Consider the following 14389-nt stretch of genomic DNA (forward strand, 5'->3'; position numbering starts at 1 on the left):
CCCTGCATGACAATCTACCTTGTCTCGATTTAAGTGGGGTTTTTTGGTGTTAGCTCTAAGCTGGCACACCTGGAGACTGGAATGGAGTTGATCTGCTGTGACATCAGTCAGAAACCAGTCAGGCATGTTTGCAAGACTTCAAGGCACTGTTAATTAACCAGCCAGCCTGGCTCTTGCAATTTTTCATATTTATTTAGAATGTTCATGGAATCCAACAGTGAGGCTAGCCTTCAAGCAAATAAGATAACATGTTAAGTCCTTTGTCTGAGTTGAAACAAATGTTACATTTGAACAGAACATAAATAGCAGTCACAGAGACGAATCCATAAGTGAATCCAAAGTTGAACTACAAAGTTCCTGGGTTCCCACAGTACAGTATACATGCCAGCTTACCATTACCAAGCCACTGAATTTAAAAATGTGCCACTTTCATACATTTATTTAAAAACAAATACTGCAGTCAAATTTGCTCAAGTTACCACATGCTGTCTACTATAGCCAGACCCAACAATGAACAAAGTGTGAACCAGCGGCGAGAGCGGGATCTGAAGAGCGACACCAGCGGGGATAAAAGGAGCAGCTCCCGAGGCCAGCGGCAAGAGCGGGATCTGAGGAGCGACACCAGCGGGGATCCGAGGAGCTAGCCAGGAGCTGCACGTACCAAGCTGAGGGGGGGGGGGGGGATCCAATTGTGACAACACAGGAAAGCAGGTAAGTGATTGGTTGATGAGTATTTCTCTCTTTTTTTCTAAACTTGGGCATTGGTTTAAATTAAGAGCCGGGATTAAAAACTAAACATAAGATAATTGATATTTCAAAACTTGAAAACCTAATTAATTAAATAAAATAAGTGATGGCAGGGCAGGCGATGTGTTGCAGCTGTTGCACGTGGGAGCTGGTGGACACCAGTGTGATCCACAGTGAGCACATCTACAGTAAGTGTTGGCGGCTTGAGGAACTTCGGCTCATGGAAATATAGAAGATAGGAGCAGGAGTAGGCCATTCGGCCCCTCGAGCCTGCTCCGCCATTCAATGAGATCATGGCTGATCATCCAAATTCAGTACCCTGTCCCTGCTTTCTCCCCATAGCCCTTGATCCCTTTAGCCTTAAGAAATATATCCAACTCTTTCTTGAATATATTTAATGAATTGGCCTCTCCTGCCTTCTGTGGTAGAGAATTCCACAGGTTCACCACTCTCTGGGTGAAGAAATTCCTCCTCATCTCTGTCCTAAATGGCTTACCCCTTATCCTTAGACTGTGACCCCTGGTTCTGGGCTCCCCCACCATCGGGAACATCCTTCCTGCATCTAGTCTGTCCAGTTTCAATGAGATCCCCTCTCATTCTTCTAAACTCCAGTGAGTATAAGTCCAATCGACCCAATCCCTCCTCATACGTCATTCCTGCCATCCCAGGTATCAGCCTGGTGAATCTGCACTGAACTCCTTCCATGGCAAGAACATCCTTCCTCAGATAAGGCGACCCAAAACTGCACACAATACTCAAGATGTGGTCTCACCAAGGCCCTGTACAACTGCAGCAAGACATCCTTGTTCCTGTACTCAAAGCCTCTCGCTACGAAGGCCAACATACCATTTGCCTTCTTAACCGCCTGCTGCACCTGCATGCTTACCTTCAGCGACTGGTGCACAAGGACACCCAGGTCTCGTTGCACTTCCCCTTCGCCCAATCTATTGCCATTCAGATAATAATCTGCCTTCCTGTTTTTGCCACCAAAGTGGATAACCTCACATTTATCCACGTTATATTGCATCTGCCATGCTTCTGCCCAATCACCCAACCTGTCCAAATCATCCTGGAGTTTCTCAGCATCCTCCTCACAGCACACACGCCCACCTAGCTTTGTGTCGTCTGCAAATTTGGAGATATTACATCTAGTTCCCTCGTCTAGATCATTAATATATATTGTGAATGAATAGCTGGGGTCCAAGGACCGATCCCTGCGGTACCCCACTAGTCACTGCCTGCCACTCGGAAAAAGACCCGTTTATTCCAACTCTTTGCTTTCTATCTGCCAACCAGTTTTCTATCCAAGTCAATACCTTGCCCCCAATCCCATGTGCCTTAACTTTACACGCTAACCTCTTATGCGGGACCTTATCGAAAGCCTTCTGAAAGTCCAAATATACCACATCCACTGGTTCTCCCTTATCTATTTTACCAGTTACATCCTCAAAAAATTCCAGTAGATTAGTCAAGCACGATTTACCTTTTGTAAATCCATGTTGACTTTGTCCGATCCTGTCACTGCTTTCCAAGTGCTCAGCTATTACATCTTTTATAATGGACTCTAGCATTTTCCCCACTACCGATGTCAGGCTTACCGGTCTATAATTCCGCGTTTTCTCCCTACCACCTTTTTTTGAATAGCGGGGTAACATTAGCTACCCTCCAATCCATGGGTACTGTACCAGATTCGATCGAATGTTGGAAGATGATCAGCAATGCATCTACTATTTCTAGGGCCACTTCCTTAAGTACCCTAGGATGTAGATTATCAGGCCCTGGGGATTTATTGGCCTTCAGTCCCATCAATTTCCTGAACACCATTTCCTTACAAATACTGATTTCTTTCAGTTCCTCCCCTTCATCAGACCCTATGTTCCCCGACATCTCTGGGAGGTTATTTGTGTCCTCCTTTGTGAAGACAGAACCAAAATATGTATTTAATTGGTCTGCCATTTCTTTGTTACCCATTATAAATTCCCCTGATTCTGACTGCAAGGGACCTACGTTTGACTTCAATCTTTTTCTCTTCACATATCTATAAAAGCTTTTACAGTCAGTTTTACAGTCAGCTTACTCTCATATTCTATTTTCCCCTTCTTAATTAATCCCTTTGTCCTCCTTTGTTGAATCCTAAACTGCTCCCAATCCTCAGGTTTACTGGTTATTTTCTGGCCAATTTATATGTCCTCTCCTTGGATCTTATGCTATCCCTAATTTCCCTTGTTAGCCACGGTTGAGTCACCTTTTTTGTTTTATTTTTATGCCATATACTGGGATGAACAATTTCTATAGTTCATCCATGCAGTCTTTGAATGCTTGCCATTGCCTATCCACCATCAACCCTTTGAGTGACATTCCCCAATCAATCCTACCCAACTCGTGCTTCAGACCATCGTAGTTTCCTTTATTTAAATTTAGGACCCTAGTCTCCGAGTCAACTACTTCATTCTCCATCTTAATGAAGAATTCTATCATATTATGATCGCTCCGACCCAAGGGGCCTCGTACAACAAGATTGCTAATTAATTCTCTCTCATTACATAATACCCAGTCTAAGATGGCCTGATCTCTGGTTGGTTCCTCGACATATTGGTCCAGGAAACCATCCCGTAAACACTCCAGGAATTCCTCCTCCACAGTATTGTTACTAATTTGGTTAGCCCAATCTATATGTAGATTAAAGTCACCCATGATGACTGCTGTGCCCTTTTTGCACGTTTCTCTAATTTCCCTTTTAATGCCATCCCCAACATCCGCATTACTGTTTGGAGGTCTATATGCCACTCCCACTAACGTTTTCTGCCCCTTGGTATTTCTCAGTTCTACCCATACAGATTCCACATCATCAGAGCTAATATCCTTCCTTACAATTGTGTTAATCCCTTCTTTAACCAGCAATGCTACCCCACCTCCCTTTCCTTTTTGCCTATCTTTCCTGAATATTGAATACCCCTGGATGTTGAGTTCCCAGCCTTGGTCACCCTGGAGCCATGTTTCCGTAATCCCAATCAAATCATATTCATTTACTCCTATTTGTGCAGCTAATTCATCCACCTTATTACGAATGCTCCTCGCATTAAGACACAAAGTCTTCAGGCTTGTTTTTTAACGCTCTTAGACCGATTAGAATTATTATTTACTGCGGACATGTTTGATTTAAACCGTTGATTTCTCTGACTGCCACTTTTGTTTTTCTCCTTCCTATCTTTTGCTTTTATCTTTGTTTCCCTTTCCTCTGTCCCCTTGTTCAGGTTCCCAACCCCCTGCCATTTTAGTTTAAACCCTCCCCAGAGCACTAGCAAACACTCCCCGTAGGACATCGGTTCCGGCCCTGCCTGGGTGCAAACCGTCCGGTTTGAACTGGTCCCACCTCCCCCAGAACCGGTTCCAATGTCCCAGGAATTTGAATCCCTCCCCCCTGCACCATTCCTCCAGCCACGTATTCATCTGAAATATCCTTCTATTTCTACTCTGACTAGCACGTGGCACTGGTAGCAATCCTGAGATTACTACCTTTGAGGTCCTATTTTTTAATTTACCTCCTAACTCCCTATATTCAGCTTTTAGGACCTCATCCTGTTTTTTACCTATATCGTTAGTGCCTATATGCACCACAACAACTGGCTGTTCACCCTCCCTTTCCAAAATGTTCTGCAGCCGCTCTGAGACATCCTTGACCCTTGCACCAGGGAGGCAACACAACATCCTGGAGTCTCGTTTGCGGCCGCAGAAACGCCTATCTATTCCCCTTACAATAGAATCCCCTATTACTATAGCTCTCCTGCTCTTTTTCCTCCTGTCCTGTGCAGCAGAGCCACCCCTGGTGCCAGGGAGTTGGCTGCTGCTGCCTTCCTCTGATAAGCCATCCCCCCCATCAGTATCCAAAGCGGTATATCTGTTTGAGAGGGGGATGTCCACAGGGGACCTCTGCACTACCTGCCTGCGCCTACTACTCTGTCTGTTAATGAACTGGAGTCCGAGCTTCTGACACTGCGATACATCAGGGAGGGGGAGAGTTACCTGGACACTGTGTTCCAGGAGGCAGTCACACCCCTTAGGTTAAATAATTCAAATCTGGTCCGTTGTCAGGGACAGGAGGGTGCGACGACGAGCGAGGCAGGTATGAGGATCCAGAAGGTAGCATTGGAGGAACCTCAGCCCTTGCACTTGTCCGACGGGTACGAGGTTCTTTCTCCCTGTGTGGACGAGAGCAGGGACTGCAGGGAGGATGAGCAAACCAGCACCGTGGTACAGGAGGGCATTCAAGTTGGGGGGAGGGGGGTGGGAGTAAAAAGAAATGTAGTAGTGGTAGGGGACAGTAGTTAGGGGGATAGATACTGTTCTCTGCAACCGAGAGCGAGAGTCCCGAAGGCTGTGTTGCCTGCCAGGGTTAAAGACATCTCCTCTGGGCTGGAGAGGAACTTGGGAATGGGAGGGGAAAGATCCAGTTGTCGTGGCCCACGTAGGTACCAATGACATAGGTAGAAGAGAGAAAGAGGTTCTGCTGAGGGAGCATGAGCAGCTAGGGGCTAAATTAAAAAGCAGAATCACAAAGGTAATAATCTCTGGATTACTACCCGAGCCACGAGCAAATTTGCATAGGGTAAAATAAGATCAGAGAGATGACGTGTGGCTGAAAGACTGGTGTGGGAGAAATGGGTTTCAATTCGTGGGGCACTGGCACCAGTACTGGGGTAAGAGGGAGCTGTTCCGTTGGGACGGGCTTCACTTGAACCATGCTGGGACTAGTATCCTGACGAATTGAATAATTAGGGCTGTAGAGAGGGCTTTAAACTAAATAGTGGGGGGGAGGGTTCAGGTGAGCGGGAATTTAGAAAGTCAAAGAAAAAGGAGAAGGCAATAGAGCAGGGTAGCGATGGGGGTAATGGTAACCAGAGTGCGACAGGAAGGAACAGAACGTATAAAAATAAGAGTACATCAGAAAGTGGGGTCAAAGCACGGAAAAATAGTAAAAAGACAAAATTTAAAGCTCTTTATCTGAATGCACGCAGCATTCATAACAAGATAGATGAGTTGACAGCACAAATAGATATAAATGGATATGATCTGATAGCCATTAGAGAGACATGGTTGCAAGGTGTCCAAGGCTGGGAACTGAATATTCAGGGTTATTTGACATTTCAGAAGGATAGACAGAAAGGAAAAGGAGGTGGGGTAGCTCTGTTAATAAAGGATGAGATCAGTGCAGTAGTGAGAAATGATATTGGCTCAGAAGAACAAGATGTAGAATCAGTTTGGGTGGAGATAAGAAATAATAAAGGAAAGTCACTGGTGGGCCTAGTGTAAAGGCCCCCTAACAGTAGCTACACTGTTGGACAGAGCATAAATAAATCAAGAAATAATGGAGGCTTGTAAGAAAGGTACAGCAATAATCATGGGCGATTTTAATCTTCACATTGATTGGACAAATCAAATTGGCCAAGGTAGCCTCGAGGAAGAGTTCATAGAGTGTATCCGGGATGGTTTCCTAGAACAATACGTTGCAGAACCAACCAGGGAGCAGGCTATCTTAGATTTGGTACTGCGTAATGAGACAAGATTAATAAATGATCTCATAGTAAAGGATCCTCTAGGAAAGAGCAATCATAGCATGGTTGAATTTCAAATTCAATTGGAGGGTGAAAAAGTTGGGCCTCAAACCAGTGTCCTGATCTTAAATAAGTGCAATTACAAAGGTATGAAGGCAGAGTTGGCTAAAGTGGACTGGGAAAATAGATTTAAGGGTAAGACAGTTGATAAACAATGACAGACATTTAAGGAGATATTTCATAACTCTCAACAAAAATATATTCCACTGAGAAGGAAAGACTTTAAGAGAAGGGAGAACCATCCGTGGCTAACTAAGGAAGTAAAGGATGGTATCAAATTGAAAACAAAGGTATACAATGTTGCCAAGATTAGTGGGAGGCCGGAGGATTGGGAAATTTTTAAAAACCAGCAAAGGACGACTAAAAAAAATGGATTGAGAGTAAACTAGCAAGAAATATAAAAACATAGAAACATAGACGGTAGGAGCAGGAGGCCATTTGGCCCCTCGAGCCGACTCCGCCATTCAATGAGATCATGGCTGATCATCCAAATTCAGTACCCTGTCCCTGCCTTCTCCCCACATCCCTTGATCCCTTTAGCCTTAAGAAATATATCTAACTCCTTCTTGAATATATTTAATGAATTGGCCTCAACTGCCTTCTGTGGTAGAGAATTCCACAGGTTCACTACTCTCTGGGTGAAGAAATTCCTCCTCATCTCTGTCCTAAATGGCTTACCCCTTATCCTTAGACTGTGACCCCTGGTTCTGGACTCCCCCGCCATCGGGAACATCCTTCCTGCATCTAGTCTGTCTAGTCCTGTTAGAATTTTATAAGTTTCAATGAGATCCCCTCTCATTCTTCTAAACTCCAGCGAGTATAAGCCCAATCAACCCAATCTCGCCTCATGTCATTCCTGCCATCCCAGGTATCAGTCTGGTGAATCTTCGCTGCACTCCCTCCATGGCAAGAACATCCTTCCTCAGATAAGGAAAACAGATAGCAAGAGCTTCTACAGGTATATAAAAAAGGAAGAGAGTAGCTAAAGTAAACATTGGTCCCTTAGAGGATGAGAATGGGAAATTAATAATGGGGAACAGGGAAATGGCAGAGACTTTGAACAAATATTTTGGATCAGTCTTCATGGTAGGAGACAGTAAAACCATCCCAATAATACATAATCAAGGGGCTATAGGGAGGGGGAACTTAAAACAATCACGATCACTAAAGAAAAAGTACTCAGTAAAATAATAGGACTAAAGGTGGACCAGTCCCCTGGACCTGATGGCCTGCATCCTAGGGTCTTAAAAGAAGTGGCTGCAGAGAAAGTGGATGCATTGGTTGCAATCTACCAAAATTCCCTGGATTCTGGAGAAGTCCCAGCAGATTGGAAAACCGCAAATGTAACGCCCCTATTTAAGAAGGGAGGGAGACAGAAAGCAGGCAATATCGACCAGTTAGTCTAACATCTGTCATTGGGAAAATGCTGGAGTCCATCATTAAGGAAGCAGTAGCAGGACATTTAGAAAATCATAACAGTCAAGCAGAGTCAGCATGGTTTTATGAAAGGGAAATCATGTTTAACAAATTTGCTGGAGTTCTTCGAGGATGTAACGAGCGGGGTGGATAAAGAGGAACCAGTGGATGTGGGGCATTTGGATTTCCAGAAGTCTTTCGAGACGGTGCCACATAAAAGGTTACTGCACAAAAGAAGATCTCACGGGGTTGGGGGTAATGTATTAGCATGGATGGATAGAGGATTGGCTAACTAACAGAAAACAGAGTTGGGATAAATGGGTCATTTTCCGGTTGGCAAATGGTAACTAGTGGGGTGCCACAGGGATCAGTGCTGGGGCCTTAACTATTCACAATCTATATTAATGATTTGGATGAAGGGACCGAGTGTAATGTAGCCAAATTTGCTGATGATACAAAGATAGGTGGGAAAGCAAGTTGTGAAGAGGACACAAGGAATCTGTAAAGGGATATAGATAGGCTGAGTGAGTGGGCAAACATTTGGCAGATGGAGTATAATGTGGAAAAGTGTGAGGTTATCCACTTTGGTAAGAAAAATAAGAAAGCAAATTATTTAAATGGAGAGAGATTACAAAATGCTGCAGTACAGAGGGACCTGGAGGTCCTTGTACATGAAACAAAATGTTAGCATGCAGGTACAGCAAGTAATCAGGAAGGCAAATGGAATGTTGGCCTTTATTGCAAGGGGGTTCGAGTATAAAAGCAGGGAAGTCCTGCTACAACTGTACGCAGGGTATTGGCGAGACCACACCTGAAGTACTGCGTACAGTTTTGGTCTCCTTATTTAAAGGAGGGATATACTTGCATTGGAGGCTGTTCAGAGAAGGTTCACGAGGTTGATTCCTGAGGTGAAGGGGTTGACTTATGAAGAAAGGTTGAGCTTATACTCATTGGAGTTTAGAAGAATGAGGTGTGATCTTATTGAAACATAAGATACTGAGGGGGCTCGACGAGGTAGATGCAGAGATGATGTTTCCCCTCGTGGGGGAATCTAGAACTAGGGGGCATAGTTTCAGAATAAAGGGTCGCCCATTTAAAACTGAGAGGAGGAGGAATTTCTTCTCTCAGAGGGTGGTGAATCTGTGGGATTCTCTGCCCCAGAGAGCCGTGGAGGCTGGGTCACTGAATATATTTAAGGTGGAGATAGACAGATTTTTGAACAATAAGGGAGTGAAGGGTTATGGGGAGCGGGCAGGGAAATGGAGCTGAGCCCAAGATCAGATCAGCCATGATCTCATTAAATGGTGGAGCAGGCTCGAGAGGGCAAGTGGCCTAATTCTGCTCCTATTTCTTATGTTCTTATGACCCCATGAAATATAGTAGACCTAGTTTTCAAATTTAAGTTACAACCAGTTGTAGGATTAGGAAGTAAATACAAAGTCTTAGTACTGTCAATTACAATCAAACAGCTTTGTTTCAAACATTTTATTGAACCTTATAAAAGAGACAGCTTTATAATTCAACAATCTTCAGAAATTCTGTAGGCTCCAAAAATCAAGGTTAGACTTGCAGTACTTCGCGTTTTCACACTACCCTTAGCTAGCCAGTCACCACCCCCCACAAATAAAGGCTCAATGAGTTTATTGAACTAGGGGCTAAGCTATACAGATCAAAAAGGCCCCAAGCTCTGCAAAATTAACTGATTTCAGTTGGGTAGCAAAAGGATTGCTGCAACTAGCCTCAATACCCGAGTTAAGATAAAGCAGCCAGGATTCCCACTCTTGATCACTAACCAGTGGCCCATGCTGGAAGTGTATGCCTGTAAACAGTGGGTGAAGAAAAATATCACGCTTGGATGCAATAACCCCCTTGCAAATAAATAGTCAGCTGCCACTCGCCATCAATGCTCAACTTTAGCTCCAAATATCTTCTACTTATGTTAAAAAAACGTCAGCACAATGGAACAAGACTACACCGTTTACAATACTAGAAGCTACAATGATGGATTGTGGAATTGTGGTTTCCAAATATGGCCATAATGCATTGCGAGCCCAACACCACTGGCTTAGCATAATATACTGGAGACTATTAAAAAGTATTGCTAGGATTTTTATCTAAGTTATTTTATATCCATATAGCTGCAACATACAAGTACTTACTACAGTAAAGCAGACTAATTCTGGTACTAATATATTGAACACCAGTTTCTGGGGCATTTTTTAAAAATAGGTGCATCAATGACGATTTTGAGTTTCAAAGCACTCCTTTGGTGTCTTGCAGCTTCATTTTTATTTGCCTGGCTCAATGGGACAGGACACTTCACCTTTTACCAAAAAAAAATTAAGGTGGCAATTGTAGACACAGCAACTTTCCTGAGCAATGACATTACATAGCAAGTGCTTCATTTAACTAAGTGATCACCTGTACTAGTTTTAGCCTCAAGTTAATGGAAATGTGGTACAGTAGATGGGCAATTTAGGAGCCACCAAAAATATTTACATGAAGACTACAGTATTAATCGACAAGCACTTAAAGTTAAAATGTAACTACATAATCAGCAGCCTAGTACAAATGTGAAGCCAAACATACCATACATGCTTTCCTCCGCCTTCAGTGTCAATGGGTGATCAGCATCATTATTCACTCATGAAGTCATCTCTCCATTTCATTCTGTAATATGAAGAGAGACCATTAATTATATTTGGACATTTGAAGCAACTCAGCAAAATATAAACTTTTCAGGCATAAGGATGTGATTACATTAATGTGGTAACTTTTACAATTTTCAGAAAACCACTTTCTATTTGAGTCACTAACAAGGCGAATCCTATTTAAGGAAACACATTGTGCCACTAACAGTATAAGATCCAATTTCCTTTTTTTGAAGGGAGTGGGGGGGACAATATTTTTTTTAGCGTGCTCACTTTGTTACACGTCAATGGAGTAGATACAGCAAGCAACTGAATGAACAAAAGATCAAGGAATGAAGCATTATAGTAAGGTTTGCTGTGGTGTCCAATCTTAAGAGTCGGATTCTTCAAGAGAACCCAATAAAATAAATGAAATTTCACAAGCATATTATTTCAGAAGTGTTTTGAATGAACAGTCAACGTAAACTGCCCACGAGAGTAAAAGGAGTTACCTCAAATCTAGGACTATATCCACATTTGCACTTAGCCATGTGCTGTTTTCATCTCAGGTTTCATTGAAGAAGGCACAGCACTTCGTTCTCCATGGCCATTTCTTTCCAAATGCTAGCAAAGATCCTTAGAAGTTGTGAAGTGTTATAAAAATCTTTAATGGACTTGAACACCTTTCTGAACAGACGTTTGCACTAAATTTAGCTGTGCCCAATTTTTCCTTTTTCTTTTCAATAAAAAAATATTTTACAGCAACAGAGACAGTTTATTTTTGAACTGTTTGTAACCTTTATCCTGATGTTTCGGATAACTGAACTCCAAAAAGCTATTATAGACCATCCAGCTGCTAGTACTAATTTTATCACTTCACCGATACAGCAGCTAGTTTCGGAATGGAAATTTTCCATTTTGTTATCAATTACTCCTTATCAGTCGTTACAAAGCTATCAGTTTTTGAGAAACATGAAAAGGCAGAGAGAGTAGGTTTTTTTTTCTAATTAAGTTTCAAACAGAAACAGATAGCCTTTTGATATCTGGCACTAAAAAAGATTCTTTTCAAACCAATTATGGCCATGATACACAGAAAACCTCCACTTCAAAATTTGCCTTTTTGCACAAATGAAGTGATGAGAGTTAGCACTAAAACATAAGATGTTTATATGCATTAAAAATGGCTGATCTAAAATAAAAGCCAAGGACAGATTCGAGTCCAACCTAAGGAATCATTTGAAATAAGCACCATAGTTGGCAATGACCTCAGACATGCCACTGACATGGGAAAACGAGTAGTACTGATTATACGAGTACTCCTACAACTGTTGCAAAGGGACAGTTGAGATTTCAGTTTAGATCAATTGGTTAATACTGTACTACAGTACTTTATACAGTATACTACAATCATGACAATGCAGTGTATCTGGAACAACTTTTTGCCACAGGTTGCTTGATGCTAAGCTGGCAATTTGTTCACATCACTTAGTTGTCAAGATATGTGGGGCATCAACTGCAGTGGCTATACATCTACAACTGAATAGCAATACAAGACTTCACTGCTGGCTCAAGAGTCATTTCCTAATACCCCCTAATTCGTTTCTAAAATGACCTTTCTCCAACTGCTTTTACCATTACAAATGAATTACAATTAATCCCCACCTATACCTTTTCTATATCCCATCCCACAAGAATCCAACTACAGGAAGATCAGGGTGATGAGTCAGGTATTTCTTTTAATGAGGCTTCGTGAAGCCTGTTTCAGTACAAAAAGGTCAACTCTAAACCACTTGAACATACAACACAAAGAAAGCCATTTCCAAATATTTCTCATCCAATACATGTCAGCTTATAAAGATACATTGCTCAGAACTTCATTTGTAAATTTTGAAGAATTTGGAACATGATTAACTAGTTATTTACAGTGTACAGAACTCTTGAAACTACTGAAAGATGCACAAATGTCCAATTACAAGTTAAAAATGAAGCCTTTTATCTTTAGCAGTATCAAGGCGGTTTGTGAGGCAGAGAATATCTTCTGTTCCCGTGTTGCTTCCCTACCTTGCTACACTAAAGGAACGTTTCAAATGACAATTTTTTACAAGAATAAGTGGCTATAAAAGCCTTTATTTTAAAATAAAGACCACAGCTTGTTCAGCTTCTATAAAACATCAGTTTGCTTAGCATAAAAATAGATTGAGAACACACTATTAACCCCTTTTGCATGTTTGTTTTCACCAGAATTCCAGTCAACCCCACAACTTCAATTCAGAAATAGCTAGACATTATGGGAAGCATTTGAGCAATGTTAAGACAAAAACAAAGAAACAGATCTAAAGTAAAAAGAAAACCTCAAAACATTACTAAAAAATAAAATATTGAGGGCTCTGCCAAGTGCCTGAGAATGCTTAAGATTGCTTGATTGTTTAATTCCAAAATTACTGAGCCAACACTTAGTGTGCATCCTCATGTCAGAAGCTGTCAGGCTGTGATTAACAAGGCCAAACTGAATTACTACAAGTCAGTGAGAATACAAGTACACAATACGATTCCACGAAGCTCCGAAAATCTTTATAAATACAGCCATAGGAAGGACGATCTTGAGTCAGGAAGATTTATTTATTCGTTGTGTGTAGCTGAGAACAAGAAGCAGGTACAATGTAAAAAGACTGCAACAGTAATCATAGCTTCCTCTTCCTACTGTTAGATCAGTGGTATGGACTGACTTGATCATGGTTTAGACAGCTACTGGGGTATGGTAGAACATTATCTGAAGCATCACGTAACATTGAAAGTTATGGCATTTGCATTCCCTTATCAGAGTAAATGCAATCTCATATTGAATATATTATGGGAATATAGCAGGGAACTGATTTATGAGATTTCTGATATATTTGAAGTCTGATACTGAACTTTCCTAAGATGCCCTCAATGGTTCAAAAATTTAGAATACACTGCTGCTTTCTTGGTTTTGGTTCAAGGTAGTAGTACATATATAAAGTGATTTATAAAAGGAGTGGACAAATTCATTCAGCTATGCAAATGATCGCTGAAAAGTTTGACATGCAGAACAAGAGCTAAAAGTATACTAGCCCAAGACGTCAATGCAAAAAAAAAATGCATTAAACTAAGGTACTATATATTTGAATTCAAGGTTTGTAATCCATTTCTCAATATTGCACCGTTGCAGTTAACTTATAGAACCTAGTAGCAGGGATCAAGCACTGTGGTGTAGCACAGACCAAGAACCTGTTCTTTCCGCCTGGACCCAACAGAACTGCAAGGCCAGAACCTACCATCAGTAGAACTTTCCGCCCCCAGAGATGCACTGTTGACTGGTACTACAGGAAGAATCAATGTTGCATTGTACTGAGCGCTGAGGACTTTCATTATTCAGGTTATGGTTAAGTAACCCAAATCCTTTGTGGACAACGTTGACATGCAGATACACTGCTTATTGGCCATTCACATTACATAATAATTTTAGCAAGTCAACTAGATCTTTTCAGAAGATTATAGTTACCCCAACCCGACAGTTTTCACTTGATTTCCATTTTTAATGGCACCTACCTTAACTGTCATAACTGTCCCTGTAGGATCCACCGCCGCCATAGCTCCCTTGACTCCTAGGGACAAACAAAAACCCCTGTAGTGTTTGCAGATCAGTTCAGAGCAAATAACTAATCATAACAATATGTACCCAAACATAAACTGAATATAATAAAATCAAACGATAATAATAAAGAAACATCTTTACCTATCTCTGTTATAGTAATCTCTTGACCCCGAGTAACCACTTCTTGAATCATAGCGTGCAACGTACCCTCTATCTCCTCCACCTGTGCAAGAATCCAAATAAAGGTGTGAATACAATCAAATGGACAAAGGTGCATTAATAATCAAACCAAACCACATGAACTGGGCCCACGTTCGAAGACTCCAGTGGCCATAAGGTCCCAGCTACAAGTTAAAAAGTGATTTTAA

General features: G+C 41.7%; 1 protein-coding gene across 8 annotated transcripts in view; it reads right to left on the reverse strand.

Annotated features, from left to right (window-relative positions):
- The window catches only part of LOC147108116 (cold-inducible RNA-binding protein-like), a 37825-nt gene that overhangs the window by 20161 nt on the left and 3275 nt on the right, over positions 1-14389 (reverse strand). For 2 of the 8 annotated variants that reach the window (XR_015080527.1, XR_015080525.1), the window contains 4 exons: positions 14163-14244; positions 13976-14031; positions 10918-11041; positions 10365-10445 (listed from right to left, as the gene is read on the reverse strand). Coding sequence is in view for 3 of the 8 variants with exons in the window: in XM_086004609.1 (XP_085860735.1) it covers positions 13977-14031; positions 14163-14244 (137 nt within the window). In the remaining 5 variants the exon portion in view is untranslated. Of the gene's footprint in view, positions 1-10364; positions 11042-12121; positions 13042-13975; positions 14032-14162; positions 14245-14389 lie in introns of those variants that run through there. The other 6 variants (XR_015080528.1, XR_015080526.1, XR_015080529.1 and 3 more) reach the window with 6 other exon arrangements.

The sequence above is a fragment of the Somniosus microcephalus genome, chromosome 13 (assembly GCF_052327205.1).
Source record: "Somniosus microcephalus isolate GS21.2 chromosome 13, FLI_Smic_1.0, whole genome shotgun sequence".
Lineage (NCBI taxonomy): Eukaryota > Metazoa > Chordata > Chondrichthyes > Squaliformes > Somniosidae > Somniosus > Somniosus microcephalus.